The 26,305-nt window shown below is 48.0% G+C and overlaps 1 protein-coding gene across 1 annotated transcript in view; it reads left to right on the plus strand.

Moving 5' to 3' along the window:
- LOC142311199 (uncharacterized) overlaps nt 1–25,172 on the plus strand; it is a 42,744-nt gene extending 17,572 nt beyond the window's left edge. Inside the window, exons 3-5 of the mRNA XM_075349394.1 lie at nt 21,371–21,556; nt 21,642–21,765; nt 21,862–25,172. Of these exons, the coding sequence (XP_075205509.1) occupies nt 21,371–21,556; nt 21,642–21,765; nt 21,862–23,192 (1,641 nt within the window). The 3' untranslated portion in view covers nt 23,193–25,172. The remainder of the gene's footprint in view (nt 1–21,370; nt 21,557–21,641; nt 21,766–21,861) is intronic.
- The last annotated feature ends 1,133 nt before the right edge of the window (nt 25,173–26,305 follow it).

The following is a 26,305-nucleotide window of genomic DNA, read 5'->3' on the forward strand; positions in this document are numbered from 1 at the left end:
ACATGCTGTTTTCCTTCCCCATCCCCCTCGGGGCTCTGGTGAAGTGGGATCCTAGCCGGTCTCCAGGCACTGAGACCGTGCTCCATCCACAGCTCCTGAGGACCCTGCTGGATAGGAGCCGAGTATCGTTCAGGGACATGGCCCTGCTACTTGGAGGTACTCTGTGTCCCCGTGGGAACCGCGCACAGCAACACTCCAGCATTGCTGGGTGTGCTAGTGCACCGGGGACCGCGGCGCTGACCGTGTTAAATGTGCCATTACACACTGCAGCGTCGCTGAGTGTGTTGTGTATGGGGGACTACCGCGCTGACCGCCGCTGCCTTTGTTAACACTGCGGCGCGGCTGGGACTTGTAGTGCGCCGGGGACTTCCGCGCCGGCCGCGCTTGTACGGCGGCCGCGCTTATTACTCGAGTCCCCGGCTTTTGCGGCCTAGTCTTTCTTCCTCCCGCCCCCAGCCCTGCCAGTCAGGGGAAGGGCGGGACGCTGCACAGGACGAGCAGCACTGAGAGCTGGAGCATGCTTTGCATACTCCACCCCTCTCACTGTGCACAGTGGGGCACCAGTTCCCGCACTTTCTGGGTCACGCCCACGGCTCCCTCCTCTCCTCAGGACGCCGGCAGCCATTCCTGTCAGCTCCTTGAACGCTGCAGAGGGGGACAGATTCTGGGAGACCCAGGCAGGGATTCTGGTGGCCTCACAACCGCTTTAAGCGGGTGGTAAACAGCACCTGTGGTGCTAGCCCCATTTGTACAGAAGTGTAATTATAAATTATATGTTTATAGGATATACTTTACACTGTATGGTGCACAGTTGATTCTGGCTATATACCCTATTGTGTTCCTCAGAGAAGACAACAGCATGGCGCCCACAAAAGGCAGGGGTGCCAAACCACAGGCTTACTATGCTGCCTGCGCCGCATGTACGACCCCGCTACCGGCAGGTTCCACTGACCCTCATTGTGTGCACTGCTCGGCCCCTGTGGCACTTACTCAGCCGGAGCCCCTGCTAAGGGGGGCCCAGGGGGAACCACCTGCTAACACTGTACAGGTGACAGGGACGGAGTTTGCAGTTTTTACAGATAAACTCTCTGAGACTATGGCTAAGATACTAGAAGCCTTGCAGTCCAGACCGGTATCTCAGCACAGGGGCACTGTTGATTCATTGCTCCCTGGCCCCCCTCAGTTGGACCAGCAAGGTCCCCCCGGGGTGTCTCATAGATCCCAGGGTGAGGTCTCTGACACAGACCCCAGCCCCAGACCCGACTAAGCGAGCTCGCTTGGAAATTCCCTCGACATCTTCATATTGTTCAGGGTCTCAGCGGGGGGGAATCTCTGGATGATGAAGCGGAGACAGCTGATCAGGATTCTGATCCTGAGGCCGCTCTCAATCTTGATACTCCTGATGGGGACGCCATAGTGAACGATCTTATTGCGTCCATCAATCAAATGTTTGATATTTCTCCCTCAGCTCCTCCAGTGGAGGAGTCAGCTTCTCAGCAGGAGAAATTCCGTTTCAGGTTTCCCAAGCGTACACCGAGTATGTTTCTGGACCACTCTGATTTCAGAGAGGCAGTCCAGAATCACCGTGCTTGTCCAGATAAGCGTTTTTCTAAGCGCCTTAAGGATACACGTTATCCCTTTCCCCCTGACGTGGTCAAAGGTTGGACTCAGTGTCCCAAGGTGGATCCTCCAATCTCCAGACTGGCGGCTAGATCCATACTGGCAGTGGAAGATGGGGCTTCACTCAAAGATGCCACTGACAGGCAGATGGAGCTCTGGTTGAAATCCATCTATGAAGCTATCGGCGCTTCTTTTGCCCCAGCATTCGCAGCCGTATGGGCGCTACAAGCTATCTCAGCAGGTCAAGCGCAAATTGACGCAGCCACACGCACGTCCGCGCCGCAGGTGGCGTCCATAACCGCTCAGACGTCGGCATTTGCGTCTTACGCTATTAATGCTGTCCTGGACTCTGCGAGCCGTACAGCGGTTGCAGCCGACAATTCGGTGGTACTCTGCAGGGCCTTGTGGCTACGGGAATGGAAGGCAGATTCTGCTTCCAAAAAGCGCTTAACCAGTTTGCCGATTTCTGGCGACCGGTTGTTTGGCGAGCGTTTGGATGAAATCATCAAACAATCCAAGGGAAAGGATACATCCTTACCCCAGCCCAAACCGGACATACCCCAACAGAAGAGGGGGCAGTCGTGGTTTCGGTCCTTTCGGGGCGCGGGCAGGTCCCAATTCTCCTCGTCCAAAAGGCCTCAGAAAGATCAAGGGAACTCCGATTCATGGCGGTCTAAGTCACGTCCTAAAAAGACCACCGGAGGTGCCGCTACCAAAGCGGCTTCCTCATGACTTTCGGCCTCCTCACTCCGCATCCTCGGTCGGTGGCAGGCTCTCCCGCTTTTGCGACACCTGGCTGCCACGGGTAAAAGACCGTTGGGTGAGAGACATTCTGTCTCACGGTTACAAGATAGAGTTCACCTCTCGTCCCCCGTCTCGATTCTTCAGGTCATCCCCGCCTCCCGAGCGAGCCGAGGCTCTTCTGCAGGCGTTGGGCACTCTGAAGGCAGAAGGAGTGGTGGTTCCTGTTCCTCTTCAGCAACAGGGTCACGGTTTTTACTCCAACCTGTTTGTGGTTCCAAAGAAGGACGGGTCTTTCCGTCCCGTCCTGGACCTGAAACTGCTCAACAAACACGTAAAGACCAGGCGGTTCCGGATGGAATCCCTCCGCTCCGTCATCGCCTCAATGTCCCGAGGAGATTTCCTTGCATCGATCGATATCAAAGATGCTTATCTCCACGTACCGATTGCTCCAGAGCACCAGCGCTTCTTGCGCTTCGCCATAGGAGACGAACACCTGCAGTTCGTGGCACTGCCGTTCGGCCTGGCAACAGCCCCACGGGTTTTCACCAAGGTTATGGCTACTGTAGTAGCGGTCCTCCACTCTCAGGGTCACTCGGTGATCCCTTACTTGGACGATCTGCTGATCAAGGCACCCTCTCAAGAGGCATGCCAACACAGCCTCGACGCTACTCTGGAGACTCTCCAGAGTTTCGGGTGGATCATCAATTTTCCAAAGTCAAATCTGACACCGGCCCAATCGCTGACATACCTTGGCATGGAACACCTGCGTCCTCTTCAATGGGACATCCTACGCAAATGGGACAGGAAGCCGACGTCCCTTGACAGGAACGTCTCACTCTCTCAGGCGACCAAAGCTTCCCTTCGGTGGTGGCTCCTTCCCACTTCATTATCGAAGGGGAAATCCTTCCTACCCCCATCCTGGGAGGTGGTCACGACGGACGCGAGTCTGTCAGGGTGGGGAGCGGTCTTTTCTCCACCACAGGGCTCAGGGTACGTGGACCCAGCAAGAGTCCTCACTTCAGATCAATGTTCTGGAGATACGGGCAGTGTATCTTGCCCTGAAAGCGTTCCAGCAGTGGCTGGAAGGCAAGCAGATCCGAATTCAGTCGGACAATTCCACACGGTGGCATACATCAACCACCAAGGCGGCACACGCAGTCGGCAAGCCTTCCAGGAAGTCCGGCGGATTTTGATGTGGGTGGAAGCCACGGCCTCCACCATCTCTGCAGTTCACATCCCAGGCGTGGAAAACTGGGAAGCAGATTATCTCAGTCGCCAGGGCATGGACGCAGGGGAATGGTCCCTTCACCCGGACGGGTTTCAGGAGATCTGTTGCCGCTGGGGGGTGCCGGACGTCGACCTCATGGCGTCCCGGCACAACAACAAGGTCACGGCATTCATGGCACGTTCTCACGATCACAGAGCTCTGGCGGCAGACGCCTTAGTTCAAGATTGGTCGCAGTTTCAACTCCCTTATGTGTTTCCTCCGCTGGCACTGTTGCCCAGAGTGTTACGCAAAATCAGGGCCGACTGCCGCCGCGCCATCCTCGTCGCTCCAGACTGGCCGAGGAGGTCGTGGTACCCGGATCTGCGGCATCTCACGGTCGGCCACACGTGGGCACTACCAGACCGACCAGACATGCTGTCTCAAGGGCCGTTTTTCCATCTGAATTCTGCGGCCCTCAACCTGACTGTGTGGCCATTGAGTCCTGGATCTTAGCGTCTTCAGGATTATCTCAAGAGGTCATTGCCACTATGAGACAGGCTAGGAATCCAACGTCGGCCAAGATCTACCACAGGACGTGGAAAATATTCTTGTCGTGGTGCTCTGATCAGGGTTTTTCTCCCTGGCCATTTGCCTTGCCCACTTTTCTATCCTTTCTTCAATCCGGATTGGAAAAGGGTTTGTCACTCGGCTCCCTTAAGGGACAAGTCTCTGCGCTCTCTGTGTTTTTTTCAGAAGCGCCTGGCCAGACTTCCACAGGTACGCACGTTCCTGCAGGGGGTTTGTCACATCGTCCCTCCTTACAAACGTCCGTTAGAACCCTGGGATCTGAACAGGGTGCTGATGGTTCTTCAGAAACCACCGTTCGAGCCAATGAGGGATATTTCTCTCGCACGCCTTTCGCAGAAAGTGGTTTTCCTAGTTGCAGTCACTTCACTTCGGAGAGTGTCTGAGCTAGCAGCGTTGTCATGCAAAGCCCCTTTCCTGGTGTTTCACCAGGACAAGGTGGTCCTGCGTCCGGTTCCGGGATTTCTCCCTAAGGTGGTATCCCCCTTTCATCTCAATCAGGATATCTCCTTCCCCTCTTTTTTTGTCCTCATCCAGTTCACCAATGTGAAAAGGATTGCACTTGTTAGATCTGGTGAGAGCACTCAGATTCTACATTTCTCGTACGGCGCCCCTGCGCCGCTCGGATGCACTCTTTGTCCTTGTCGCTGGCCAGCGTAAAGGGACACAAGCTTCCAAATCAACCCTGGCTCGGTGGATCAAGGAACCAATTCTCGAAGCTTATCGTTCCTCGGGGCTTCCGGTTCCCTCAGGGCTGAAGGCCCATTCTACCAGGGCCGTGGGAGCGTCCTGGGCCTTGCGGCACCAGGCTGCGGCTCAGCAGGTGTGTCAGGCAGCTACCTGGTCGAGCCTGCACACTTTCACGAAACACTATCAGGTGCATACCTATGCTTCGGCGGATGCCAGCCTAGGTAGGCGAGTCCTTCAGGCGGCGGTTGCCCACCTGTAGGACGGAGCCATTACGGCTCTATTATGAGGTATTATTTACCCACCCAGGGACTGCTTTTGGACGTCCCAATTGTCTGGGTCTCCCAATGGAGCGACAAAGAAGAAGGGAATTTTGTTTACTTACCGTAAATTCCTTTTCTTCTAGCTCCAATTGGGAGACCCAGCACCCGCCCCTGTTTTTTTGTGTACACATGTTGTTCATGTTGAATGGTTTCAGTTCTCCGATATTCCTTCGGATTGAATTTACTTTAAACCAGTTTATAATTTTTTATCCTCCTTCTTGCTTTTGCACCAAAACTGAGGACCCCGTGGGAGCACGGGGGGTGTATAGGCAGAAGGAGAGGGGCTTTACACTTTTAGTGTAGTACTTTGTGCGGCCTCCGGAGGCATAGCCTATACACCCAATTGTCTGGGTCTCCCAATTGGAGCTAGAAGAAAAGGAATTTACGGTAAGTAAACAAAATTCCCTTCTTTCCTATTTTCCTTCTCCAAAACCAGGGTGCGTCTTATGGTCCGGTGCCTCTTAGGCCTCTTTCACATGTCAGTGATTCTGGTACGTTTGTGCTTTTTTTTTTTAAACGTACCAGAATCACTGACATACGCAGACCCATTATAATGAATGGGTCTGCTCACACATCAGTGATTTTTCACTGCACGTGTCTCCGTGCGGCGTACCCGCGTGTGCGTGATTGCCGCACGGAGACATGTCCATTTTTTTCTGGCATCACTGATGTCCCACGGACCACGCAGTGGTGTGATCCGTGAAACACATGCCAGAAAAAAAAACGTGCTTCTAAAATAAAAATCATTTTAACTCACCCGGCTCCAGCGACGCTCTCTGCAGCCTGTTCTGCCGGCTGCTTCTGAGCCGGCTCATTAATGTGGCGCATATTCATGATGCACAACACAGCCGACCCGGAAGCAGCTGCTGCGGGGGTCAGCGCCGGCCGGATGCTGCATCGCGGAAGCGTTCAGCACCATGGAGAGCGGGAGCGCGCACAGGTGAGTTAATTTCTAAGTGCAATCACGGGCCACAGAGAACGGAGTCCGGATTGCACTTAGACAACCCACGTGTGCCGTGATTCACGGCACACGCAGGGACATGTGCGTGTTTTACACGCCAGTGAAAAACGTCAGTGTTTTTCACTGACGTGTGAAACGGGCCTTATAGTGCGAAAAATACGGTATATATATCTCAATATCTATATTTATATTTAACATTATATCTATCTATATTCTTCTATCTTTATCTATCTATAGCAATATATCAAACTGTCTTAGAATTTTATTTTTTTTAAAAAATAAAATTCTATCAAATTCTATATATTTATTTCCATAATCTTGCTTACTTCCCATATATATATATTTTACAATGCATCTATCTATCTATCTTACTATATATATCTCTTTATCGATCTATATATCTATGTATCTCTTCATTATCTAACTATTGGTTTAGCTATCTTTTTTATTTTTTATTAAAAGGACCCCCTTAAAAATAACATATACAGATGAGTAGATTGTGTGAATGTTTGAACGGTAGTGAGTCCAAGAGATCGAGGGTTTAAAAAATGAGATGAGGGAGGTTTAGTTTTTTTTTTTCTTTTTTCTAATAAATAAATCAAATATATTTTTATATATATTTAAAAAAAAAATAAAAAAAAAATAAATATATATATATATACACACACAAAGATAAATAGCTAAATAGAAAAATAGTTAATTAGATTATTTCAGTTGATTATAGAAGATTACAATATTAAGTTAAATTAAATATACAATGAAAGATAGCTAAATACATAGATATAGAGATCGATATATTGAATGATATATTATTCCAAAAAATTAGATAGAAAAATCAAAAGTTAAAAACAGAGAGTTAGTTTGATATCTATTTAGTTAGCTAGTTTGAAAGATAGAATCAATGTTAGGCCGGCTTCTCACTTGCGATTATCTCGCACGAGTGCAATGCGAGAGATTCTCGCATTGCAATCGGACACATGTTAATCAGTGTGGCAGCTCCCATCTGCTATTTTTTTTCTCAGTCCAAATCGGACTGAGAAAAAAATCGCAGCATGCAGCGTTTTGGTGAGTTTCTCGCGTGAGTCACTCCAATGAAAGTCTATGGGTGCGTGAAAAAAAAGTGTATGTCACACGACTGCACACACACCATCCTAGTGACATGCGTTTTTCTAAATACATTTATCGCATGTTGCTGAAACCACTGGAAATGAATGAGGTCTGTTGATGTCGGTCATTTTCTATCTCTGTCAGTCGGTCTGTATCTCTCTCTCTCTCTCTGTCGGTCTCTGTCTCCCTCTTTGTTGGTCTCTCTGTCTCCCTGTCATCGCTCTCTCTCTCTCTCTCTGTCGGTCTATCCCTCCCCCCCTCTCTTATACTCACCGATCACCGGCACGGCACCGCTGTCAAAGCTCTGGCGGCTTTTCCTCTGTTGAAAAAGCTGGCCGCTCATTATTTCATCTATATTCACTGCTTCCCCCGCCCACCGGCGCTTATGATTGGTTGCAGTTAGACACGCCCCCACGTTGAGTGACAGCTGTCTCACTGCAACCAATCACAGCCGCCGGTGGGCGGGTCTGTATCGTGCAGTAAATTAAATAAATAATTAAAAAAAAACGACGTGCGGTTCCCCCCAATTGTCATACCAGCACGGGTAAAGCCATACGGCTGGAGGCTGGTATTGTCAGGATGGGGAGCGCCACGTTATGGGGAGCCCCCCACCCTAAAAATATCAGCCAGAAGCCGTCCGGAATTGCCGCATCCATTAGATGCGACAGTCCCGGGACTGTACCCGGCTCATCCCGAATTGCCCTGGTGCGGTGGCAATCGGGGTAATAAGAAGTTAATCATTGCAGGCGTCTACACGAGATACCTTCCATGATTAACCTGTAAGTTAAAGAAAATAAAGAAGTACACCCAAAAATCCTATATTTGAAATAAATGACAAAAAAAACCCACCCTCTTTCACCACTTTATTCAAGTCCCCAAATACCCCTCCTGGTCCGACGTAATCCACAGAGGTCGCACGTCGCATCCAGCTCTGCTTGATCAGAAGCTAACAGAGAGCGGTCACAGACCACGACCGTTGTCTGTGAGCTCCCCACAGCAACTGAAGTTAGTCGTGCTTCAGCGGTGACATCACTCAGGTTACCCGCGGCCACAGATCTCAGGTGGAGGACTTCAGCTGTGGCCGCGCGTAACCTCAGTGATGGCACCGCTGTTAGCGCACATCACTTCAGTCACTCAGGGGAAACCTTCACCGGTGACTGAAAATCAGCCCATGACACACAGGCAGAGCCGCGGGATGACAATGAAGTAGGGTGACGTTCATCCGACTTCATTCTGATCGTGCGGCTCTGTCTGTGTCTGCTGTCAGCGGCCATTCAGCTCTGCTACATGACTCTGTCTGTGTCTGCTGTCAGCGGTCATGTAGCAAAACGTAATGGCAGATGACATAGATTCTGAGAATAAAAACGGATCCGTCAAAACTAAGCAAAAAAAAAAAGCACCCAAACGCAAGTGAACGCTCCGTTTTTATGCTGGATCCGGTAGACGGATCCAGTTAAAAAACGTTCAGGTCACTTGTGGTGGCATGCGTTGTTCTTCAAAAAAAAAAAAAGGATCCAGTAACATGAAGTTTGCGTTTTTTGCCTTAAGGCAAAAAAACGCTGATGTGAAGCCAGCCTTAGATAAGAATGTCTGAGTAAAGGGTCTGAATACTTATTACCATGTGATATTTCAGTTTTTCTTGTTTAATAAAGTTTGAAAAATTTCTACATTTCTGGGTTTTTTTTTCTGTCAAGATGGGGTGCAGAGTGTACATTAATGAGAAAAAAAAATGAACTTTTTTGAATTTACCAAATGGCTGCAATGAGACAAAGAGTGAAAAATTTAAAGGGGTCTGAATATTTTCCGTACCCACTGTACATTGTGTGTGTGATACATGAACTTGTGGAGTGTTCGCTGACAGAACATACATCATATGTACATTCTGCTTAGACATGATGTTTACAGAGTAATTATAATGTGTGTACATTTTTGCACTTACTACATACTGTACAGGTGAATACTCAACCAGACCCCCTCACCTACAGTGAACACAATCCTGCCTGATTGCTTGCAGAGGGCAATCCACACCCATACATCACAATGATGCAGGAACAGCATAGATGTGTATAGAGTTTGCTATCTCAGACCGCTAGATTGTCTACAACACCCCAACCCATCACCAGAAAGTCATTTTTGTCAGTATTAGGCTATGTGCGCACTAGAAAAGTGATTTTTCTCAAGAAAATTTCTTGAGAAACTTCTGGGAGTTGAAGATTACCGCACCTGCCTTTGCCGCGTTTTTTTCCGCAGGTTGGTCCCTGCGATTTTTTTTTTCAATGCTGTAAATGCAATAAATAATATAGATAATAGATAATCGATAGACAGATAATGGATAGAGGGAAAGATAGATGAATAGATAGAGAGATAGATGAGAAAGACCTATATAATGTCCCACCCCCCTGAATATTCTAAGCTGGCACCCTTTAGTGACTTTCATGTGGCACTAATGGGTGCCTAGCCTTGTATTTAGCCATAAAATAAATAATTAAAAAAAAACGACATGAGGTCCCCCCATCTTTTGTAGCCAGCTAGGGTAAAGCAGATGGCTGCAGCCTGCAAACCACAGCTGGCAGCTTTACCTTGGCTGGTAATCCAAAACAGAGGGCACCCACGCTGTTATCTTACATTAAATAATGTAAAACAAAAAACGTGGGGTTTCCCCCCCAAATTGGCTTACCAGCCAAGGTAAAGCGGACAGCTGTGGTCTGGTATTCTCAAACTAGGGAGGTCCACTGTTATTGGACACTCCCCAGCCTAAAAATAGCAGGCCGCAGCCGCCCCAGAAGTGGCGCATCCATTAGACGTGCCAATCCTGGCGCTTCGCCCCAACTCATCCCGTGCCCTGGTGCGTTGGCAAACGGGGTAATATATGGGGTTGATGCCAGATGTGTAATGTCACTTGGCATCAAGCCTTGGGGTTAGTGATGTCACGCGTCTATCAGATACCCGACATCACGAACCCAGTCAGTAAGAAATAAAAAATAGACAACAAAAAAGTTTTATTTGAAAAAACACTCCCCAAAACATTCCCTCTTTCACCAATTTATTGAAAAGAACAATCAATTCCACGTCCGGCGTAATCCAATAAAGGGGGGGTCCCACGGCAATCCATACCATAGTCACTGTCCCAGCCAATGAAGAACAGAATGTTCCCCATTGGCTGGGAGAGGAATGCAGTGACCTGAGCTAACATCAATAGCCCAGGTCACTGCAGGGGATGACGAGCGCTGCTGTCAGGAGGATAGATGAGATCATTACCTGCTGTGATCATCTCCTGTACTGCTGACGTCAGCACTGTCACTGACTTCTTTGCCCGCCGCGTTGTCAGCAGTATCGCGAGAGCCTGTGACGTCAGGAGGCAGGAGATCGTCACAGCAGGTAATGATCTCATCTCACCTCCTGACAGCAGCGCTCGGCATCCCCGCGGCTGCACGCACTGCTGCGCTACAGCGTGACAAGCTGCTGATACTGCGGGCATACACTGACACTGCTGTGCTGTCAGCGGCGGGGCTGGAGTGGGACACAGACTGCACGGGCACCCGCCGGACGTCACAAGGAAGTGCTTCTGTGCGGCGTCCAGGGAGTGTGACGTGTGTGTGTTTACTCTGCTCCTCCTCCTCTTCTGTCATAATGACATCACTTCCTGCAAAACCGCAGGCAGCGATGAGCATTATCGCAGGTAAATCCCGGGGGTATACCGCACATCATTTGCTACCTGCGGTATACCCCCGGAATTTCGCGATTACATTACAGTGAATGGAGCGAAATACCTGCGGAAAAGAAGTGACATGCACATTTTCTCAAGAAAATCTTCACAAACAATTTTTCTTGAGAAAAAAACGCAGCGTGCGCACAGCTATTTTTTTTTTCCCATAGGTTTTGCTGGGAAATGTCTACAGAAAGATTTCAAACATTTCTCAAGAAATTTCTGCAGCAAAACCGCGGGTAAATCCGCGGGTAAAAACGCCTAGTGCGCACATAGCCTTACACATTATTATGGAGGCGATGCTAAAGTGCTGCAAGTGTACCAAGTGATCAGCTATAAATTCTGCTGATCCAACTATCAGAACAGCCCTTCTATTTACAGTCATATGAAAAAGTTTGGGCACCCCTATTAATGTTAACCTTTTTTCTTTATAACAATTTGGGTTTTTGCAACAGCTATTTCAGTTTCATATATGTAATAACTGATGGACTGAGTAATATTTCTGGATTGAAATGAGGTTTATTGTACTAACAGAAAATGTGCAATCCGCATTTAAACAAAATTTGACCGATGCAAAAGTATGGGCACCTCAACATAAAAGTGACATTAATATTTTGTAGCTCCTCCTTTTGCAAAAATAACAGCCTCTAGTCGCTTCCTGTAGCTTTTAATGAGTTCCTGGATCCTGGATGAAGGTATATTTGACCATTCCTGTTTACAAAACAATTCCAGTTCAGTTAAGTTTGGTCGCCGAGCATGGACAGCACGCTTCAAATCATCCCACAGATGTTCAATGATATTCAGGTCTGGGGACTGGGATGGCCATTCCAGAACATTGTAATTGTTCCTCTGCATGAATGCCTGAGTAGATTTGGAGCGGTGTTTTGGATCATTGTCTTGCTGAAATATCCATCCCCTGCGTAACTTCAACTTCGTCACTGATTCTTGCACATTATTGTCAAGAATCTGCTGATACTGAGTTGAATCCATGCGACCCTCAACTTTAACAAGATTCCCGGTGCCGGCATTGGCCACACAGCCCCAAAGCATGATGGAGCCTCCACCAAATTTTACTGTGGGTAGCAAGTGCTTTTCTTGGAATGCCGTGGTTTTTGCCTCCATGCATAACGCCTTTTTGTATGACCAAACAACTCAATCTTTGTTTCATCAGTCCACAGGACCTTCTTCCAAAATGTAACTGGCTTGTCCAAATGTGCTTTTGCATACCTCAGGCGACTCTGTTTGTGGCGTGCTTGCAGAAACGGCTTCTTTCGCATCACTCTCCCATACAGCTTCTCCTTGTGCAATGTGCGCTGTATTGTTGACCGATGCACATTGACACCATCTGCAGCAAGATGATGCTGCAGGTCTTTGGAGGTGGTCTGTGGATTGTCCTTGACTGTTCTCACCATTCTTCTTCTCTGCCTTTCTGTTATTTTTCTTGGCCTGCCACTTCTGGGCTTAACAAGAACTGTACCTGTGTTCTTCCATTTCCTTACTATGTTCCTCACGGTGGAAACTGACAGTTTAAATCTCTGAGACAACTTTTTGTATCCTTCCCCCGAACAATTATGTTGAACTAGAAGGTGGCCCGATTCTACGCATCGGGTATTCTAGAATTTACGTATTGTGTAGTTAATGTATGATTTTTGTTATATATATAGATATATAGATATAGATATAGATATATAGATATAGATGTTGTTGTGTGTAGTTACCAAGTGTTTGTGTAGGGGCTGTACATGTTCTGGGTGTTGTCTGGGTGTAGCGGGGGGTGAGAGCGGTGTTGTTTGTGTGTTGCGTTGTGTGTCGTTATTTGTGGAGCGCTGTGTGTCTGTATCGTTGTGTATGTGTGTTGCACGGTTTGTGTGGTTGTGTGTGTGTGTGTATTTTGGGGGGAGGTATGTTTTGTGCAATGTGTATGTTGTGCTTTATGTGCGTATATTTGTGTGTGCCGCGGTGTTTGTGTGTTGGGTGTCTGCGGCGTTGAGTGTGCGTGTGAGTCTGAATCTGAGTGTGCGTGTGAGTCTGAATCTGAGTGTGAGTCTGAGTCTGAGTGTGAGTGGCGGCCAATCCGTGCGGGGGGGGCGGATCCGAGGCGAGGCGAGCGGCCAATCCATGCGGGGGGAGGAGGCGAGGCGAGCAGCCAATCCGTGCGGGGGGCGGGGCCATGGCGAGCCCAGCGGCCAATCAGCTTTGTGTCACCGTAAGGACACAATTTTGGAGCAAGACAAATAGACAGACAGACAGAATAAGGCAATTATATATATACTAGAAGGTGGCCCGATTCTACGCATCGGGTATTCTAGAATTTACGTATTGTGTAGTTCATGTATGATTTTTGTTATATATATATATATATATATATATATATATATATATGTTGTGTGTAGTTACCAAGTGTTTGTGTAGGCGCTGTACGTGTTCCGGGTGTTGTCTGGGTGTGACGGGGGTGAGAGCGGTGTTGTATGTGTGTTGCGTTGTTTGTGGAGCGCTGTGTGTCTGTAGCGTTGTGTGTTGCGCGGTTTGTGTGTGTGTGGTGTGTTTTGGGGGGAGGTATGTTTTGTGCAATGTGTGTATTGTGCGGTATGTGCGTATATTTGTGTGTGCCGCGGTGTTTGTGTGTTGGGTGTTGTGTGTGTGCAGCGTTGTCTGTGTGTGTAGGTGTCTGTGTAGGGCAGTTGTTTGTGGTTCCCAGTGTGTGTGTGTGTGTGTGGTGTGTTGTGCACTTCCCATTGTGCTCCATCCCCCATGCAGCGCACTCCCCATCGTGCTCCATCCGCCATGCTGCGCACTCCCAAACGTGCACCATCCGCCATGCTGCGCACTCCCAAAACGTGCACCATCCGCCATGCTGCGCACTCCGAAACATGCACCATCCGCCATGCTGCGCACTCCCAAACGTGCACCATCCGCCATGCTGCGCACTCCCAAACGTGCTCCATCCGCCAGGCTGCGCACTCCCAAACGTGCTCCATCCGCCATGCTTCGCACTCCCAAACGTGCTCCATCCGCCATGCTGCGCACTCCCAAACGTGCTCCATCCGCCATGCTGCGCACTCCCAAACGTGCTCCATCCGCCATGCTGCGCACTCCCAAACGAGCTCCATCCGCCATGCTGCGCACTCCCAAACGTGCTCCATCCGCCATGCTGCGCACTCCCAAACGTGCTCCATCCGCCATGCTGCGCACTCCCAAACGTGCTCCATCCGCCATGCTGCGCACTCCCAAACGTGCTCCATCCGCCATGCTGCGCACTCCCAAACGTGCTCCATCCGCCATGCTGCGCACTCCCAAACGTGCTCCATCCGCCATGCTGCGCACTCCCAAACGTGCTCCATCCGCCATGCTGCGCACTCCCAAACGTGCTCCATCCGCCATGCTGCGCACTCCCAAACGTGCTCCATCCGCCATGCTGCGCACTCCCAAACGTGCTCCATCCGCCATGCTGCGCACTCCCAAACGTGCTCCATCCGCCATGCTGCGCACTCCCAAACGTGCTCCATCCGCCATGCTGCGCACTCCCAAACGTGCTCCATCCGCCATGCTGCGCACTCCCAAACGTGCTCCATCCGCCATGCTGCGCACTCCCAAACGTGCTCCATCCGCCATGCTGCGCACTCCCAAACGTGCTCCATCCGCCATGCTGCGCACTCCCAAACGTGCTCCATCCGCAATGCTGCGCACTCCAAAACGTGCTCCATTCCCCATGCTGCGCACTCCCAAACGTGCTCCATCCCCCATGCTGCGCACCCCCCATTGTAATCCATCCCCCATGCTGCACCAGCATCAGCCTCTCTACCCGCAGCATCAGCCTTCTGTCCCCAGCATCAGCCCCTCTCTGTCCCCAGCCTCAGCCCCTCTCTGTCCCCAGCCTCAGCCCCTCTCTGTCCCCAGCCTCAGCCCCTCTCTGTCCCCAGCCTCAGCCCGTCTCTGTCCCCAGCCTCAGCCCGTCTCTGTCCCCAGCCTCAGCCCGTCTCTGTCCCCAGCCTCAGCCCGTCTCTGTCCCCAGCCTCAGCCCGTCTCTGTCCCCAGCCTCAGCCCGTCTCTGTCCCCAGCCTCAGCCCGTCTCTGTCCCCAGCCTCAGCCCGTCTCTGTCCCCAGCCTCAGCCCCTCTCTGTCCCCAGCCTCAGCCCCTCTCTGTCCCCAGCCTCAGCCCCTCTCTGTCCCCAGCCTCAGCCCCTCTCTGTCCCCAGCCTCAGCCCCTCTCTGTCCCCAGCCTCAGCCCCTCTCTGTCCCCAGCCTCAGCCCCTCTCTGTCCCCAGCCTCAGCCCCTCGCATCCACTCACACACACCCGATCGCATCCACTCACACACACCCGATCGCATCCACTCACACACACCCGATCGCATCCACTCACACACACCCGATCGCATCCACTCACACACACCCGATCGCATCCACTCACACACACCCGATCGCATCCACTCACACACACCCGATCGCATCCACTCACAGACACTGACGATATCGCACATACGCGCTGATACTCACAACATCCGGACATACCACATGCCTCTGGCCATGTGATCCTCCGTCAGGTCCTGGAAGATCACAACAGCACAGTATCGAGGCCGAGAAGCAAGCGATATCGCCGGATGCTGTGAGTATGTGGATGCGATGTGTGTGTGAGGTGTGTGTGAGGTGTGTGTGAGGTGTTTGTGAGAGTGAGTGCGATCTGATGTGTGTGTGTATGCGTGTGTGTGTGCTGTTATGTTTGTGCGTGTGGAAGTCGCGCCGCTGCAGGACCTTGATTTACTGGTAACTATGCAAGCATGGTTACCAGCGCAACACGTCCCCCGCTCGCACGGGAGCCCACACCAGCATACGGCGGCGGCGTACGCTGATGTGGGCTCCCGTTGGGGAGGGGGGAAAGGGGGGGGAGTACAGTACTCACCTGGGATTCGTGGCTCCGTGACCGTGTCAGTTCGGGCAATGCGGGGGGGGGGGGGCGAGAGCTAACGTCTATTGCGTGAGGGGGGCGGGGCGTGGCGTGGGCGAGTTGCCAATGCCTGCAGGGTGCCGGGGCGAGAGGCCAATCTGTGGGGGGGGGCAGAGCCTGGGCGAGCGGCTGGCCAATCCGTGTGGGGGCGCAGCCGGGGCGAGAGGCCAATCCGTGTGGGGGGGCGGGGCCATGGCGAACCCAGCGGCCAATCAGCTTTGTGTCACCGTAAGGACATGTCACGGTGACACTGTCACCGTGACACAATTTTGGAGCATGACAGACAGACAGAATAAGGCAATTATATATATAGATATATATATATATATATATATATATATATATATATATATATATATATATATATAGATAATCTTTGTTTTCAGATCATTTGAGAGTTGTTTTGAGGAGCCCATGATGCCACTCTTCATAGGAGATTCAAATAGGAGAACAACGTGCAAAGCTCAATGAGGTTTCAAAACCAATTTAGTGCTTTAGTAAGTCAGTAAAAAGTAGTTAGGAGTGTTCAAATCAAGAAATTGATAAGGGTGCCCATACTTTTGCATCGGTCAATTTTTGTTTAAATGCGGATTGCACATTTTCTGTTAGTAGAATAAACCTCTTTTCAGTCCAGAAATATTACTCAGTCCATCAGTTATTAGATATATGAAAGTGAAATAGCTGTTGCAAAAACCCAAATTGTTGTAAAGAAAAAGGTTAACATTAATAGGGGTGCCCAAACTTTTTCATTGAACTGTATGCAAGATGTGCACAGAGCACATTAAACCCTGAAAGCAGCCCCTGCCCACTGAGACATCGGTCCAGTGGAAAATGGGAAGGAAGATGTAAAAGAAAAAAGTTCAGTTTCCTTTTCCTGGCACTGCTCCTGCAGTCTGCCACCCTAGGCACTAGACCTCCAATGGCACGCGGCAAATATGGCCTGGCAGCCTGAGGAAATTCTCTGACACATCTGTCTCAAGCAGCTACTGTATATAGAGCAAGTGTTCAGTCAGGCTGAGATGCTGCATCATAAGTGAGCTGCATAATTTATTTGCTCACTGAGCCTGACGGGTTTACAGTCAGAGAAGAATAAACACTCTGCTTAGTGAGTATGCATGCTGTGCTGTAAACTGTCATGCTAACCGTAGCTCAGATCCATTGAACAGTGTGTTAGGCTATGTGCACACAGTGCGTTTTTTTGACGCTGCGTTTTTGTGCGTTTTTGGCCGCTAAAAACGCACAAAAACGCACCTGCGTTGAGAAAACGCGGCAAAAAACGCACGCGTTTTGCCGCGATTTGGTGCGTTTTTTTGCTGCGTTTTGCTGTGTTTTTGCTCACTGCGTCCTTATGCGTTTTTTATCAGTGAACAAAAAAAAAAAGGTCTGATGTCATTTCCTTCTTCAATGTGTTCTTCATTCTCCACTAGTGTATGCAGAAGAGCAGACAGCTGCAGAACTACAAGGCTCAGCCTACTCCATCCAATAGTGTATGCAGGAGAGCAGACAGCAGCTGTCGAACTACAAGGCTCAGCATCCTCCTTCCAGGACTGTATGCAGGATTTCTTTGCCCCCCCAAACAAAAAAAATGACGTGGGCTTCGCCATATTTTTGTATGCTAGCCGGGTACAGCAGGCAGGTACGGGCTGCCCCCAACCCCCAGCTGCCTATTTGTACCCGGCTGGGAACCAAAAATATAGGGAAGCCCTTTTTTTTAAAAATTATTTAATGAATTTCATGAAATAATTTAAAAAAAAAATGACGTGAGCTTCGCCCAATTTTTGAGTCCAGCCGGGTACAACTAGGCAGCTGGGGATTGGAATCCACAGTGCAGGGTGCCCATGCTTTCTGGGCACCCCCGCTGTGAATTGCAGTCCCGCAGCCACCCCAGAAAATGGCGCTTTTATAGAAGCGCCATCTTCTGGCGCTGTATCCAACTCTTCCAGCTGCCCTGATGCTGGATGGCTTGCCGGGTAATAATGGGGTTAGGGCTAGCTGTATAGCTGGCCCTAAGCCCGAAATTCATAGTGTCATGCCAATATTAGACATGGCCACCATGAATTTCTAGTAAAGATAAAAAAAAACACACAACACACAGAAAAATATTTTTATTAGAAATAAAACACAACACAATTAGTGACTCCATCTTTATTGAAATAAAGAACCCCCCTCCGCAGTAATCCTGGGTCAGGGTCCCGCGCCGTCCAATCCGGATCCAATATCATCTGATCGGTTTGCTGGAAGGCAAAGCGATCAGATGATGTGTCAGGTTCAAGTTCCTGAATCCCATCACACATCAGCTGATTGTATAAAAGCCGATTATACAATCAGCTGATGCATCGGTGCAAAAAAAAAATAAAAAAAAAAATACTCACTTATGTGCTGATTACCGGCAGCTCCTCGAGCGATGGGGCGGGAGTCTGATCCCGTCCGATCGCTGCAGCAGCTGCCGGTAATCAGGGATGAAGTCTCCTGACGCATCCGCTGATACCGGCTGGGCGCCCGCATCACCGCGATACTTACGATCACCTGATGCGTCAGGTGACTGCATCAGGTGATCCATCGCCAGGTCCTGCATCCATCGGAGCTTTCCCGGCCGTCTGCACACAGCCGGAGCGGGCGTGGCGATACCGTGAGAGGAGATGGGAGCGGGCATGGCACCGGGAGTCTGCAGACAGGTGAGGATAACTTTTTTTTTTTTTTTTCTACTGTTAACTTTTGTTTTCTCAGCCGCTTCCACCTCCCGCCCAGACATGGCGCCGCACGGAGCTGACGTGCACAGGACGGGAGGTGGACGCGGCGGTGACGGTACCGGGAGGATTCACGCTTCTGTGTTTACTGACAGAAGGAATCCTCTTCCTGTACACGTCACTTTACTACCCACCTCCTGCGTTTATAGCTGCGTTTTTGGTCTTAGAAACGCACCAAAAGGCACCAAAACGCAGCTATTTGCGTTTCTCATTGCGTCTTTCAACATCCCATTGCACTCAATGGATGAAAAGCGCAGTGAAAAACGCGGGAATAATTGACATGCTGCGCTTTTGTGGTCACCACAAAAACGCAGCTGAAAAAAAACGCTGTGTGGGGACAGCAAAAATGAAAACTCATAGACTTTGCTGGGGAAGCAAAGTCATGCAGTTTTGAGGCCAAAAACGCACCCGAAAAACGCCGAGAAAAACGCACTGTGTGCACATAGCCTTAGGCTGCAACGTCCTAATACGTGCCTAGAACTGGATGTAACCTGACTCTGGCTATCTAGGCTTACATCGTGGAGAAGCCATTTTGAAGAATTGTCCAGGAGTAGAAAGACATGTTTGTTTGTTAGTTTTTTTTTGCAAAATCAGACCCACACTTATCCACAGGTTATGCATAGTATTGCAACTCAGCCCATTTAATTGAATGCAGATACAAAACGTGGGCACGTGTGGCGCTATGTAGGGACAAAATACTAAGGCCTTTTCTAGTGTAAAAATGTGAACTCTCATAGTTCATATAGTTTCATTTTCTGCTCTAGCATACAGTTGATATAACAGGTCACCCTTATTCTGTACAAATCCATTAAGAAACAAACTGAAATCATGTTGAGGTGGAAAATCAAAATATATCTAAAATAATGTACTTGCATAAGTGTGAACACCTTTATATAATTGGGGATGTGGTTGTGTTTAGAATTACTCATTCACACTCATTTAAATAATAGTGAGTAAACAGCTGCCATCACTTTCTTAGTTGCATTTTACAATAAAATCCATGGTCCGTAAACACCTTACAACACACCAAAGCAATCTTATCGTTGAAAGTTATCAGTCAGGAAAAGGATTAGAATACCATGAAAAACTGTGAAAATGTCATCAATAGGTGGCTTAGATTTGGCACAACAGTGACATTACTTAGAACTGAACATTCCTCAAAAATCAATGAAAAGACAAGACAAACACAGGTCTGGGACGCAGCCATCAGTCGTGCAGTAACGTTAAAGGAGCGGCATCATTTTTTTTGCAAGTACTGGCTATGTACTACATGTGAGAATAATCTCCCAGATTTTTCATATATGTGGCCTGCAGGGTAAGGTGGCAAGACAAAAGTCTTTTCTCACAAAGAAAAATATCAAAGCCCAGCTATGTTTTGTCAAAATCTACACCAAGTTTGCAAAAAGTATGTTGGAAAACATGTTCTGGTCTGATGAGACCAAAGTTGAACTATTTGGCCATAATTCCAAAAGGTATGTTTGGTGCAAAGTCAACACTACGCATTACTAAAAGAACACCATACCCACAGTGATGCATGGTGGAGGCAGCATTAGGCTTTGGGGCTGATTTTTAGCAGCTGGAACTGGGGCTTTAGTAAATTTTGAGGGAATCATGAACAGTTCCAAATGAGTCAGTTTTGCATCACATCCTATGGCCTCTGCTAAAAAGATAAATTTCTGCAAGTCACCGACCCTGAACATATATATGTAAATCAACAAAAGAATGGTTTTGCCAAAAGAAGATGAACATTTTGGAATGGCCTGGCCAGAGCCTTGACCTGAATCCAATAGAAAATCTGTTGGTGACCTGAAGAGGGTGCTGTACACATGAGATGCCCATGTAATCTGACAGATTTGGACTCACTGCATCAAAGAATGAGCAAAGATTGCCTATTCTAGATGTGCCATGCTGATGGACTCATTTCCAAAATATTTAATGCTGTCATAATTTCAAAGTGTATTTCAACAATGTATCAGTTTTAAGGCATCTTTCACAAGTCCGTGAAAAATCACACACGTTTTGCACTGATGTGTAAAAGGTGCGTATGGCCCTCCGTGTGCTGTGATTTTGGCACATGAGTGTTCTCCGTGTGCTGTCCTTTATAATACATGGAGAACAGGAACTTTATGTTCACCTGTCCCTGGTGCTGCTGTCCGTGGTGTTGATGTCTTCCGCTCTGCGATCTCCGGCCCTGCTGACTCCCTGCTGCTGCTGCTTCTGTTCCTCGGTGCAGTGACTATGCGAAGAGTATAATGAGCGGGGGTTGGAATCAACTGACAGCAGGGACGAAGACAGTAGTGCTGAAGAAGGTGAGTGTAGAAATTAATTTTATTTCACAGAAACGTGGTTTTCTCCGGTACGTGTCACACGGATTATACTATACTGTGACACCCGTGCTGCTGGAGAAAAACTGACATGTCTACGTGTGGAGCACACTGACACGTATTCTCCACACGGTCCATGTGAAAACACGCACGTGTGTGCAGACCTATTGATTTTAATGGGTCTACGTGTCTCAGTGTCTCCGGTATGTGTAAAACATTAAATGTGGAGAAAGTTCTGAAATAATTCTTCCTGGAGTGAATTTGTTTTACAAAACATGGGTGTGTAGACTTTTTTTTTATATCCACTGTAAATGTGCCAAGAAGGGGAAATATTTGTATATGTACAGAAATAAAATGTACTGTGGACAGGAATGATTTCAAGACCATGTTTGTACATAGATCTCTTGTCTCTGCAGGATTATATTATTGTTAAGAAGCCTGGTAGACAAACCACACACAGCAAGAAACTTCTAATCGTAGAAGGGATTTGTAGAACTCTGGGAAATGTATTACTGACTCCGTCTCAATCTGTGACATCTAAAGAGGACAATAAGAAGATCCTACACCTCACCAACAAGATCATTCAGCTGCTGACCAGAGAGGTGAGCGCTGCTGGGAACATTGTGACATTATACAGTAACACGGGATAATGCTTGTGTATGATGACGATACCACTGCTTTTTATAGGTTCCTATACGGTGTGAGGATGTCACTGTCCATTTTTCCGTGGAGGAGTGGGAGTACATAGAAGGACACAAGGATCTGTACAAAGACATTGTGATGGAGAAGCTGCAAAATATTGAATTATTGGGTAAGAGAAGGATATTTTCTACTTCAAAACCAGATCCTGTAGATGTCAAAGGTAGTAGTTTTGATGTTTTTCCTGTTTTTTTTTTTTTTCCTCCAGATGACCCCATTTGTAAAAATGGTCTACTCCATAATGGAACATCAGATCTTTTAAAAGAAGATGACATGACCATGCAAGCTGAATCAGGGAGAGAAAGCCTAAAAATACATAACCTTGGAGTAATGCAAAATATATTCAGTGGAACGATTACTGAAAAGGTATCTGCATGTAAAGATGGAAGAATAGATCATACAAATTCTTCTTCTTTGGATATCAAGGAAGAACCCTGTGATGTCTCATGTGATGGAGGAAATCTTCCAAATCCTCAGTCAGCTGTACAATTTCACTCTGATCATATTAAAGAAGAACCAGTCTCATATGATGATCACCACGCAAACTCCAGCAGTTCCACAGATCATACACAACATCATCCTTCTCATGCTATGGAGGAACAGTCTTCTTGTGTTGAACCACGACCTAATATGTATACATCCACCGTTCATACACAACATCATCGTTATCCTCATATTATGAAGGAACTGTCCACATATGATGGAAAAAATTTCACACAACCCAATACGTATACACCTATAGATCCCTCTCAATATCCATCAACTCATAATATTGAGAAGACCGTCACATGTGAGAGAGGAAATCACACAAATACTGGCCTCAAACGCAAATATCCATCTCTTCATAATATGGAGGAACCAGCGTCATCCAACAAAGCACCAGTGGCAGTCTCATGTAAAGATCATATAGACCTGAAAACACCTAGTTATCCTATACAACAATCTACATCTTCACTGGTTGAGCAAAAGAAGCCAGCTTGTAATAAAAGAAAGCTCAAAAATATTGCTCTGTCTTCTTCTGGTTCAGAGGATCTCCAAACAGATGTGGATGATGACAAAAACAATAGTTCTTCTGTCTACTCAGTCCGTCAAAGTAACAACGCTATGGAGATCTTGTATCACTGTCCCAGTTGCCAAAAAGGCTTTTACAGTAACTTAGATCTTGCTCGACATCAAGTCACTCACACCGTAGATAAACATTTCAAATGTACTTCATGTGGGAAAAGCTTCACAGAGCTGTCATTCCTTGTCAAACACCAGGTCATTCACACAGACTTGAAGTTGTGCGTGTGCCAAGTGTGTGGGGCATGTTTCTACAGTGAAACATCTCTAGCAAAACATCAGAAGACACATTCATCACCTGAGCATTGCTCCATATGTGGCAAATGCTTTTTCAGCAAGGCAGAGCTGGAAGTGCACAAAACAAGGCACGTTGGAGAGAAACCCTATGCCTGCCATGTGTGTGGAAAACATTTTGTTTCCAAATTCATTCTTGAAAAACATGCGATATGTCATTCAAAAGTAGAACTGTCTAAATGATGTGGCCAGAGGTCACTAAGGATTTCCATCTGGTAAAACTGATACTACCTGACATATGTGACTTGATTGTTGATGTTTATGTGAAGGCCAATGATGAAATAACTACTTAAATGTGCCCCATGTTATACCGAAAATTCTGTGCTTCACATGTCATCTCTTTTTTTTCCTGAGCCAAACTTGAAAATGAAAAACTCATAATATAATTGAAAGGGGTTGTACAAAGTGTGTGAAGTTATCTTCTATATATAATCTATAAAATAGGAGATTATCTTCTAGTTGAACCCCCAGCTATTAGTAAAGCTGGGGTCACACTAAACGACAGCGACAACGACGTCGCTGTTACGTCACCATTTTCTGTGACGTAGCAGCGACCTTGTAAGTCACTGTTGTGATCGCTGCTTAGCTGTCAAACACAGTAGCCGAAGCAGCGATCATAACGACACGCGTCGCTGTGCTGCAACATGTGCAGAGAGCAGGGAGCCACGCACACTGAGCGCTGGCTCCTTGCTCTCCTAGCTACAGTACACATCGGGTTAATTACACGATGTGTACTGCAGCTACATGTGCAGAGAGCAGGAGCCGGCGCTGGCAGCGTGAGAGCGGCGGAGGCTGGTAACGAAGGTAAATATCGGGTAACCACCTTGGTTACCCGATGTTTACCTTGGTTACAGCTTACCGCAGATGCCGGCTCCTGCTCCCTGCTCGCTTCATTTCGTCGCTGTCACACACAGCGATCTGTGCGTCACAGCAGGAGAGCGACGACCAAAAAATGAAGCTGGACATTCAGCAACGAGCGGCGACCTCACAGCAGGGGCCAGCTCGTTGCTGGATGTCACACACAGCGACAGCGACGGGACATCGCTGCAACGTCACAGAAAATGGTGACGTAGCAGCGACGTCGTTGTCGCTGTGTGTGACACCACCTTAAGGTACAAACCCTTTTAAGTTGATCAGTCCACATTCAGTTGAGACCTCAGGTACAAAAGTTTGGCAAAACGTCATTTTGGTTTTCATTGGCATGTTGTGTTGCATCAAGGTCTCTCCTGACCACTATGACTCTAGATAGAGCATGAATGATCTAGATGAGTTAGTCATCTGGGCAGATTTATAAATATTGTCGAATTCTTCGACTGTGCCAAATAAAGGCCCCCAGCAGATGTGTATGGGGGCCTCAGACAATTTATTGTCGGGTGAGAGCGATCCTGTATGTCTGATTTCGGACTGCCAAGCTATTTGTTCTCCCAGAGATAAGAATGGCAGTGGCTCTCACCCCTGTGTATGAGAGCGAGCCGGCCGAGATGACTGTCAGCCAAAGTATCGTGCTGTCAAAATCCATATCATCTGTATGGCCGGCTTTAGATTAGACATTTTTAGAATGTGTTACATTTATCAAACTGGTTCATATAATTTGATAAATCGATTGTATTTTCAGTCTGTGTACACTACTTCAATTTTGGTGCATTTTGGCACAGTGTGTCACACATTAGGGCATGCCGCTATTCTGATAATCCACACCCTTTATTAATTGGTACAAGGCGCAAAAAGTGTCTAAAACAAAAAATTAATATGTTGCAAGTCATGAATGACAACATTTTGGCACATTTATTGTGATAAATTCTTGATAAGATGGTAACTCATTTTGGTTGTAGGACTTATATACAGTGTATAGATATGTTGTAGTTTGGGGCTGACGAGTGGTTTCCCGCTAAGGCTACTTTCACACTTGCAATTTTTTCCTTCAGTCGCAATCCGCCGTTTTGTAAACCAGCGTAATCCGTTAACGGATTCCGCTGCTTCCCATAGACTTGTATGGATGACGGATTGCGACTGATGGACCTGCGTTGCTTCCACTGGCTGACCCTTTGTTGCTTCCGCCGGGCGGAAGGAACGCAGCATGTAACGTTTTTTGAGCATCGGAATCCTTAGGATTTCGCTGCGCATGCTCTCTCTGGCTCCTTGCACACGTAACCAGGGTACACATCGGGTTACTAAGCAAAGCGCTTTGCTTAGTTACCCAATATTTACCCTGGCTACGTGTGCAAGGAGCCAGCGCTAAGCGGTGTACGCTGGTAACCAAGGTAAATATCGGGTTACCAAGCAAAGTGCTTTGCCTAGTTACCCGATATTTATCCTGGCTACGTGTGCAGGGAGCCCGACACTTCCGCGCTCGGCTCCGCCCCCTCCCGCACTCCACTCCGCATGTACACACGCACACAGGAAGACACACGCACACACAGACGCACACCCTCTCACCTGTCCCCAGCCATGCAGTCCCCGTCACTGACGTCCCCCGCACACATTCTCGGCAGCCGAACGATCAGCTGATCACCCGGCGGCCGGCTGCTGTGAGCAATCAGCTGATCACCCGGCGGCGGCTGCTGTGAGCAATCAGCTGATCGTTCATAATAGTCTGCCACCGGTAAAACTGTAAAGACAAAAAAAAGCAGATTCCGTTGTTTTGTATGATCCGTTGCATCCGTTGTGCCACTATATGCAACGCATCCGTTGCATCTGTCACACAGCGCAATGCAACGGATGCCGTTCAACGCAAGTGTGAAACTAGCCTTAATGCTACAGAAGAGAAAAATCACAATCTTTTATGTTGCAACATTGTAGCTATAAAATATTGTTATGGTTTATTCAGCATGCCAACTTACAAAAAAAGTAACTTTTCCATAAAAGTAAGACAATACATATTTAAATGTATACAATTTGGATAATTGCACGAGCTGTACATACAAGGGGTGACCAGAATATATATTTAATACCTACAGTAGATTATTATAGTCATCTAAGGGCAGTTCACAATAATTTCTTATTAATGATGAGCGGCTCTGCTCGATAATAGATCAGGATGCTCGGATACTCACTGTGCTCGGCCGAGTATCACGGGTACTCGGATGTCTCGTCCATTGACCCAACAAACACAAAGCACATGCTTGCATCACTGCATGATGTGAGCAGGCACTTTAGTGAGAGCCATTTGCAGTCTCTGAATGGCTCTCACTGGGGGCTAAAACAATGTTTTCAGATGTAGTGTGTCCAAAAAAAGAGAAAAAAAACAACTTGCCCATCCTCCCTCTCCCCAGAAATGCTCTGTGTATGGCTTGCTG

Source organism: Anomaloglossus baeobatrachus, chromosome 5 (genome assembly GCF_048569485.1).
Source record: "Anomaloglossus baeobatrachus isolate aAnoBae1 chromosome 5, aAnoBae1.hap1, whole genome shotgun sequence".
In the NCBI taxonomy this organism is placed as follows: Eukaryota; Metazoa; Chordata; class Amphibia; order Anura; family Aromobatidae; genus Anomaloglossus; species Anomaloglossus baeobatrachus.